The following is a 10,000-nucleotide window of genomic DNA, read 5'->3' as shown; positions in this document are numbered from 1 at the left end:
ACAATTTAAAAAATAGAGGCAGCTCACTGGTAAGTGCTGCTATTTGAGCTATTTTTAGAACAGGCCGGCGGGCTACTCATCTGGTCCTTACGGGCTACCTGGTGCCCGCGGGCACCGCGTTGGTGACCCCTGATTTAAACCATCTATTTGTGGTTGTGGACGTCCTAGCCCCTGGGGAATTCCTTTTCACTCGGCGGAGGTACGTAGGTGTCCCCCCTCACGGACACGAGGAGGAGGAGGGAGGAGGTCGTGACGGAACGAGCAGAACGAGGCTAAGAAGGACAGCTGATATTTAAATCATGTGGCTTGGTTGTTCTGCAGAGGCCAGCTCTATTTAAAGCCCAGCAGCATCTGCTCGGTACCTCTGTGTTTTTATCTGGTCTGGTTAGCTGGCGCTCTGAGGAACACACACTCACACTCGCACACACACACCACTCTCTGCCCTTCAGCTCTATTTCTGATTACACCGTCACATTTCCTCGTTCACACTTTGATGGAAGCTCCAGATGTGGAGTAAGCCTGCAGTCGCTGTTCCCAGGCCCACATCAGCACCATCACGTCCTCCCGTGGTAAACTCTACTAACACCCTGTGTGAGGGATACAGTCTTTAGAGCACACATGATCGCACCATCACGCACAATCATGTGTGCTCTAAAGACTGTATCCCTTGCAGACTGTATTATTCTATATTGTAGGAACCAGAAGATTTTTTTTTTTTTTTTAATAACAGAAAGAGACAGCCCCTTTTGTGTAAATGAGTGTGAATGGGGGAGGGAGGGTTTTCTTGGGTTGATGCACTAATGGTGAGTGTATCTTGATAAAATAAAATTAAAAAAATAAAAAAAAACACCTTGTGTGTGCGTGTGTGTGTGTGTGTGTGGGGGGGGGGGGGGGGTGCGTGCACTTGTCTCACCGTCCTTGTGTGGACATACACTTTTTTTTTTCTTTATTTTTTTTTTTAATTTTTTTTTTTTTTTTGTGGACATACACTTAATAAACCACCCTTTCTGTGAGGATCTTTTGACTTGTGAGGACATTTGCCTGGTCCTCACAACTACAGAAGTAAAATATTTGTTTTACTTTGTGTGTTTTGCATTCTGAAGTGAGGTTGCAACTAGGGATGTCCGATAAATGCTTTAAAATGTAATATCGGAAATTATTGGTATCGTTTTTTTTTATTATCGTTTTTTAAAATTTTTTTATTAAATCAACATAAAAAACACAAGATACACTTACAATTAGTGCACCAACCCAAAAAACCTCCCTCCCCCATTCACACTCATCCACACAAAAGGGTTGTTTCTTTCTGTTATTAATATTCTGGTTCCTACATTATATATCAATATATATCAACACAGTCTGCAAGGGATACAGTCCGTAAGCACACATGATTGTGCGTGCTGCTGGTCCACTAATAGTACTAACCTTTAACAGTTAATTGTACTAATTTTCACTAATTACTAGTTTCTATGTAACTGTTTTTATACTGTTTTACTTTCTTTTTTATTCAAGAAAATGTTTTTAATTTATTTATATTATTTTATTTTATTTTTTTTAAAAAGGACCTTATCTGCACCATACCTGGTTGTCCAAATTAGGCATAATAATGTGTTAATTCCACGACTGTATATATCGGTTGATATCGGTATCGGTTGATATCAGTATTGGTAATTAAAGAGTTGGACAATATCGGAATATCGGATATCGGCAAAAAGCCATTATCGGACATCCCTAGTTGCAACTCTCTACTCCCATCTAGGGCTAGATATATTTTTTTTCATCATTCTAGCTATAGTGGAAAGGGGGGCCCTCACAACCTACTAACCAAACGTGGGTCCACACAAAGTAGGCAAGACGTGTGTGTGTGTGTGTGTGTGTGTGTGTGTGTGTGTGTGTGTGTGTGTGTGTGTGTGTGTGTGTGCGCGTGCACTTGTCTCACCGTCCTTGTGTGGACATACACTTAAAGGCCTACTGAAATGAATTTTTTTTATTTAAACGGGGATAGCAGATCTATTCTATGTGTCATACTTGATCATTTCGCGATATTGCCATATTTTTGCTGAAAGGATTTAGTATAGAACAACGACGATAAAGATTGCAACTTTTGGTATCTGATAAAAAAAAGGCTTGCCCCTACCGGAAGTAGCGTGACGTAGTCAGTTGAACATATACGCAAAGTTCCCTATTGTTTACAATGATGGCCGCATGAAGTGAGAGAGATTCGGACCGAGAAAGCGACAATTTCCCCATTAATTTGAGCGAGGATGAAAGATTTGTGGATGAGTAAAGTGCAAGTGAAGGACTAGTGGGGAGTTGAAGCTATTCAGATAGGGAAGATGCTGTGAGAGCCGGGGGTGACCTGATATTCAGCTGGGAATGACTACAACAGTAAATAAACACAAGACATATATATACTCTATTAGCCACAACACAACCAGGCTTATATTTAATATGCCACAAATTAATCCTGCATAAAAACACCTGCGTGTTTGTTATGCTAGCTCCTAGCTCCTCTGCTAGCTCCTAGCTCCATAGAACACGCCAATACAATTCAAACACCTGATCAACACACACAATCACTCAGCCCAAAAGACCGTTTACCTAACCCAAGGTTCATAAAGCTTATATATTTTAAAAAGTTACGTACGTGACGCGCACATACGGTCAAGTTATCGAATGTTTAGCAGCCAAGGCTGCATACTCACGGTACCTGATATTCAGCTGGGAATGACTACAACAGTAAATAAACACAAGACATATATATACTCTATTAGCCACAACACAACCAGGCTTATATTTAATATGCCACAAATTAATCCTGCATAATAACACCTGCGTGTTTGTTATGCTAGCTCCTAGCTCCTCTGCTAGCTCCTAGCTCCATAGAACACGCCAATACAATTCAAACACCCGATCAACACACACAATCACTCAGCCCAAAAGACCGTTCACCTAACCCAAGGTTCATAAAGCTTATATATTTTTAAAAAGTTACGTACGTGACGCGCACGTACGGTACGGTACGTGTTATGCTAGCTCCTAGCTCCTCTGCTAGCTCCTAGCTCCATAGAACACGCCAATACAATTCAAACACATGATCAACACACACAATCACTCAGCCCAAAAGACCGTTCACCTAACCCAAGGTTCATAAAGCTTATATATTTAAAAAAAGTTACGTACATACGCAAAAAAAAGCCAAAGCTGCATACTCACAGTAGCACGTCTGCGTCTTTGTCATCCAAATCAAAGTAATCCTGGTAAGAGTCTGTGTTGTCCCAGTTCTCTACAGGCGTCTGTGTATCCAAATCAAAAGTCCTCCTGGTTAGAGTCTCTGTTATCCGAGTTCTTCCATCTTGACTGCATCTTTCGGGAATGTAAACAAAGAAGCGCCGGCTGTGTACTGTTGTGGCTGACTACGTTCGAAAAATACGTCCATTTCGCACCGACAACTTTCTTCTTTGCTTGCTCGGCTTCCTTCTCCATAATGCAATGAACATGATTGAAACAGATTCACGAACACAGATGTCCAGAATACTGTGGAATTATGAAATGAAAACAGAGCTTTTTCGTATTGGCTTCAATGTGGAAGGCATACCCGTGTTCCCCGGGCTACGTCACGCGCATACGTCATCCTCAGAGGCGTTTCGAACCGGAAGTTTAGCGGCAAATTTAAAATGTCACTTTATAAGTTAACCCGGCCGTATTGGCATGTGTTATAATGTTAAGATTTCATCATTGATATATAAACTATCAGACTGCGTGGTCGGTAGTAGTGGGTTTCAGTAGGCCTTTAATAAACCACCCTTTCTGTGAGGATCTTTTGACTTGTGAGGACATTTGCCTGGTCCTCACAACTACAGAAGTAAAATATTTGTTTTACTTTGTGTGTTTTGCATTCTGAAGTGAGGTTGCAACTAGGGATGTCCGATAAATGCTTTAAAATGTAATATCGGAAATTATTGGTATCGTTTTTTTTGTTATCGTTTTTTTAAATTTTTTTATTAAATCAACATAAAAAACACAAGATACACTTACAATTAGTGCACCAACCCAAAAAACCTCCCTCCCCCATTCACACTCATCCACACAAAAGGGTTGTTTCTTTCTGTTATTAATATTCTGGTTCCTACATTATATATCAATATATATCAACACAGTCTGCAAGGGATACAGTCCGTAAGCACACATGATTGTGCGTGCTGCTGGTCCACTAATAATACTAACCTTTAACAGTTAATTGTACTAATTTTCACTAATTACTAGTTTCTATGTAACTGTTTTTATATTGTTTTACTTTCTTTTTTATTCAAGAAAATGTTTTTAATTTATTTATCTTATTTTATTAAAACATTTTTTAAAAAGGACCTTATCTGCACCATACCTGGTTGTCCAAATTAGGCATAATAATGTGTTAATTCCCCGACTGTATATATCGGTTGATATCGGTATCGGTTGATATCAGTATTGGTAATTAAAGAGTTGGACAATATCGGAATATCGGATATCGGCAAAAAGCCATTATCGGACATCCCTAGTTGCAACTCTCTACTCCCATCTAGGGCTAGATATATATTTTTTCATCATTCTAGCTATAGTGGAAAGGGGGGCCCTCACAACCTACTAACCAAACGTGGGTCCACACAAAGTAGGCAAGACGTGTGTGTGTGTGTGTGTGTGTGTGTGTGTGTGTGTGTGTGTGTGTGTGTGTGTGTGTGTGTGTGTGTGTGTGTGTGTGTGTGTGTGTGTGTGTGTGTGTGTGTGTGTGTGTGTGTGCACTTGTCTCACCGTCCTTGTGTGGACATACACTTAATAAACCACCCTTTCTGTGAGGATCTTTTGACTTGTGAGGACATTTGCCTGGTCCTCACAACTACAGAAGTAAAATATTTGTTTTACTTTGTGTGTTTTGCATTCTGAAGTGAGGTTGCAACTAGGGATGTCCGATAAATGCTTTAAAATGTAATATCGGAAATTATTGGTATCGTTTTTTTTATTATCGTTTTTTAAATTTTTTTTATTAAATCAACATAAAAAACACAAGATACACTTACAATTAGTGCACCAACCCAAAAAACCTCCCTCCCCCCATTTCTTTCTGTTATCAATATTCTGGTTCCTACATTATATATCAACACAGTCTGCAAGGGATACAGTCCGTAAGCACACATGATTGTGCGTGCTGCTGGTCCACTAATAGTACTAACCTTTAACAGTTAATTGTACTAATTTTCACTAATTACTAGTTTCTATGTAACTGTTTTTATATTGTTTTACTTTCTTTTTTATTCAAGAAATTTTTTTTAATTTATTTATCTTATTTTATTAAAAACATTTTAAAAAGGACCTTATCTGCACCATACCTGGTTGTCCAAATTAGGCATAATAATGTGTTAATTCCACGACTGTATATATCGGTTGATATCGGTATCGGTTGATATCAGTATTGGTAATTAAAGAGTTGGACAATATCGGAATATCGGATATCGGCAAAAAGCCATTATCGGACATCCCTAGTTGCAACTCTCTACTCCCATCTAGGGCTAGATATATTTTTTTCATCATTCTAGCTATAGTGGAAAGGGGGGCCCTCACAACCTACTAACCAAACGTGGGTCCACACAAAGTAGGCAAGACATGTGTGTGTGTGTGTGTGTGTGTGTGTGTGTGTGTGTGTGTGTGTGTGTGTGTGTGTGTGTGTGTGTGTGTGTGTGTGCACTTGTCTCACCGTCCTTGTGTGGACATACACTTAATAAACCACCCTTTCTGTGAGGATCTTTTGACTTGTGAGGACATTTGCCTGGTCCTCACAACTACAGAAGTAAAATATTTGTTTTACTTTGTGTGTTTTGCATTCTGAAGTGAGGTTGCAACTAGGGATGTCCGATAAATGCTTTAAAATGTAATATCGGAAATTATTGGTATCGTTTTTTTTATTATCGTTTTTTTTTAATTTTTTATTAAATCAACATAAAAAACACAAGATACACTTACAATTAGTGCACCAACCCAAAAAACCTCCCTCTCCCCATTTCTTTCTGTTATCAATATTCTGGTTCCTACATTATATATCAACACAGTCTGCAAGGGATACAGTCCGTAAGCACACATGATTGTGCGTGCTGCTGGTCCACTAATAGTACTAACCTTTAACAGTTAATTGTACTAATTTTCACTAATTACTAGTTTCTATGTAACTGTTTTTATATTGTTTTACTTTCTTTTTTATTCAAGAAAATGTTTTTAATTAATTTATCTTATTTTATTAATTTTTTTAAAAAAAGGACCTTATCTGCACCATACCTGGTTGTCCAAATTAGGCATAATAATGTGTTAATTCCACGACTGTATATATCGGTTGATATCGGTATCGGTTGATATCAGTATTGGTAATTAAAGAGTTGGACAATATCGGAATATCGGATATTGGCAAAAAGCCATTATCGGACATCCCTAGTTGCAACTCTCTACTCCCATCTAGGGCTAGATATATTTTTTTTCATCATTCTAGCTATAGTGGAAAGGGGGGCCCTCACAACCTACTAACCAAACGTGGGTCCACACAAAGTAGGCAAGACATGTGTGTGTGTGTGTGTGTGTGTGTGTGTGTGTGTGTGTGTGTGTGTGTGTGTGTGTGTGTGTGTGTGTGTGTTCTGGCAATGCTTACTTAATGGGGACATCGCTCTGTTTACACAGTCACATTTAGGGGACCTCTGACGGTATGGGGACAAAAAAACAGGTACCGGTCAACGCTTGAAAATTTGTTTGGGGGGGGTATGGTATTTTTTTTATTTTTTTTTTATTTTTTTTTTCTTGTCATAAAAAAATACAATCATGTGTGCTTACGGACTGTATCCCTTGCAGACTGTATTGATCTATATTGATATATAATGTAGGAACCAGAAATTGTCACGTGGGGGTTTACGCTTGCTGCGCGGTTGTTCTCCCAATGCAACCATGGACGGCTCCGGACGACAGCGTGAAGGAAGGCTTTGGTTTATTAACATAAATAATCCAATACTACCAAAATGCAGGCAAAACAACAAAAAGGCAAGCGTGCCTAAAACACAGGAAGCTAATTACTTAGCGTTTCCAATCGATCCACGGACTGGTACTGGGCTGCGGCCCGGTGGTTGGGGACCACTGCCCTAAAGGGAAACCTTTTTAAATGATAGTCGGATCCATTCTGAAGATGCCTAAGGGATTTTTAAGCTTTGGCTGTATTCTGATGATCATGTCATATTTAATTTGAACTTTTTTTCTTTTTTTTTTTTAAATGGTCCTCAGTAGTCACGTACAAATTTGTGTGAATTATGCAAAATGATTTAAATTTGGTCCCCATGAACCATATTAACTCTTTTTTTCCCCAGGGTCCCCAGTAAGAATGATCAGCACATTACTTCATCAATCCAGAGATTTAAAGACGTGTATGAGCTAACTGGGCAGTGGACATTTTACACCATTTTTTGTTTATGCCTCCACAACCTGTAGAAAGGGTGGTCCCCACAAGTGATGATGAAAAACTTGGTCCCCATTCCAAATGATAACCTGTGTGTGTGTGTGTGTGTGTGTTGCAGCAACAGCACCATGGGAGGCTCCTACATCAAGCAGTGCTGCAAGGGCTTCTGCATCGACATCCTCAAGAAGATCGCCAGGAACGTCAAGTTCACCTACGACCTCTACCTGGTGACCAACGGCAAACACGGCAAGAAGATCAACAACGTGTGGAACGGCATGGTGGGAGAGGTACGATCCAACACATGAATGTCCTTTTTTGAAAAGTAATTCAAATGAAAAGTTGGTCATGTAAACATAGTCAAGTCATGAATACAAAACCTCAAAAGCAGTGAAGTTGGCACGTTGTGTAAATGGCAAATAAAAACAGAATACAATGATTTGCAAATCCTTTTCAACTTATATTCTATTGAATAGACTGCAAAGACAAATTCGTGCAGTGATTTCTCCAGATTCTCTGAACCCTTTGATGATATTACGGAGCGTAGATGGTGAAATCCCTAAATTCCTTGCAATAGCTGGTTGATAAATGTTGTTCTTAAACTGTTGGACAATTTGCTCATGCATTCGTTCACAAAGTGGTGACCCTCGCCCCATCCTTGTTTGTGAATGACAGAGCATTTCATGGAAGCTGCTTTTATACCCAATCATGGCACCCACCTGTTCCCAATTAGCCTGTTCACCCGTGGGATGTTCCAAATAAGTGTTTGATGAGAATTCCTCAACTTTTTTCAGTCTTTTTTGCCACTTGTGCCAGCTTTTTTGAAACATCAAATTCCAAATCCGTTAATATTTGCATAAAATAACAAAATGTACCCCTTTGACCGTTAAATATCTTGTCTTTGCAGTCTATTCAATTGAATATGAAGTGAAGTGAATTATATTTATATAGCGCTTTTTCTCTAGTGACTCAAAGCGCTTTACATAGTGAAACCCAATATCTAAGTCTAGAGCCGCATGCGGCTCTTTAGCGCCGCCCTAGTGGCTCTCTGGAGATTTTTCAAAAATGTATGAAGAATGGAAAAAGATGAGGGGAAAAAATATATTTTTTGTTTTAGTATGGATTCTGTAGGAGGACAAACATGACACAAACCTCCCTAAATGTTATAAATCACACTGTTTATATTAAACATGCTTCACTGATTCGAGTATTTGGCGAGCGCCGTTTTGTCCTACTTATTTTGGCGGTCCTTGAACTCACCGTATTATTTGATTACATGTATAACTTTCTCCGACTTTCTAGGACGTGTTTTATGCCACCTTTTCTGTCTAATTTTGTCCACCACACTTTTAACGTTGTGCATGAGTGCACAAAGGTGAGTTTTGTTGACGTTATTGACTTGTGTGGAGTGCTAATCAGACATATTTGGTCACTGCATGACTGCAAGCTAATCGATGCTAACATGCTATTTAGGCTAGCGATATGTACATATTGCATCATCATGCCTCATTTGTAGGTATATTTGAGGTAATTTAGTTTCCTTTAAGTCCTCTTAATTAAATTTATATCTCATGACACATGTAATATGGCTTTTAATTTTTTGCGGCTCCAGACAGATTTGTTTTTGTATTTTTGGTCCAATATGGCTCTTTCAACATTTTGGGTTGCCGACCCCTGATCTAAGTTACATTTAAACTAGTGTGGGTGGCACTGGGGGCAGGTGGGTAAAGTGTCTTGCCCAAGGACACAACGGCAGTAACTAGGAGGGTGGAAGCGGGGATCGAACCTGCAACCCTCAAGTTGCTGGCACGGCCACTCTACCAACCGAGCTATGCCGCCCCATATAAGTTGAAAAGGATTTGCAAATCATTGTATTCTGTTTTTATTTACCATTTACACAACGTGCCAACTTCACTGGTTTTGGGTTTTGTACCATAATGTACCGGATATCGGTCTGATATCGACACAAGAACCCCAGTATGTGATCATACGGGCTTGCGTGTATAACATCCGATACAAGAGCGTGTTTACTTCTGCAAAGCTGGACAGCCGGTTAACATCTAAATGTCCTCCTATGAACACACAATGTCTTCTGTTTTAGTCAAGTCATTTACAAAAGGTAAACATGGTCGGAGTTAGCAGCTACACAACAGCTAAGCACACAATAGCACACCAGCTCGACGTACGTAATAACCATTGGACAATATTTCCGGGTCAAACAGCACGTTTGTCGATACAAAGAAGCATCAAACAATTACAGTCGCATATTATTTACACATACCGTATATTTTCGGACTATAAGTCGCAGTTTTTTCATAGTTTGGCCGGGGGTGCGACTTATACTCAGGAGCGACTTATGTGTGAAATTATTAACACATTAGCGTAAAATATCAAATAATATTATTTAGCTCATTCACGTAAGAGACTAGACATATAAGATTTCATGGGATTTAGCGATTAGGAGTGACAGATTGTTTGGTAAACGTATAGCATGTTCTATATGTTATAGTTATTTGAATGACTCTTACCATAATATGTTACGTT

General features: G+C 39.3%; 1 protein-coding gene across 1 annotated transcript in view; it reads left to right on the top strand.

The window, feature by feature from the left end:
• Positions 1-7,764, top strand: part of LOC133634279 (glutamate receptor ionotropic, NMDA 2A-like) — a 393,451-nt gene extending 385,687 nt beyond the window's left edge. Inside the window, exon 11 of the mRNA XM_062027406.1 lies at positions 7,578-7,764. Within this exon, the coding sequence (XP_061883390.1) occupies positions 7,578-7,764 (187 nt within the window). The remainder of the gene's footprint in view (positions 1-7,577) is intronic.
• Positions 7,765-10,000: the final 2,236 nt, after the last annotated feature.

This window comes from Entelurus aequoreus, linkage group LG18, assembly GCF_033978785.1.
Source record: "Entelurus aequoreus isolate RoL-2023_Sb linkage group LG18, RoL_Eaeq_v1.1, whole genome shotgun sequence".
NCBI classification, from domain to species: domain Eukaryota; kingdom Metazoa; phylum Chordata; class Actinopteri; order Syngnathiformes; family Syngnathidae; genus Entelurus; species Entelurus aequoreus.
This window is presented reverse-complemented; position numbering and strand designations above follow the sequence as displayed.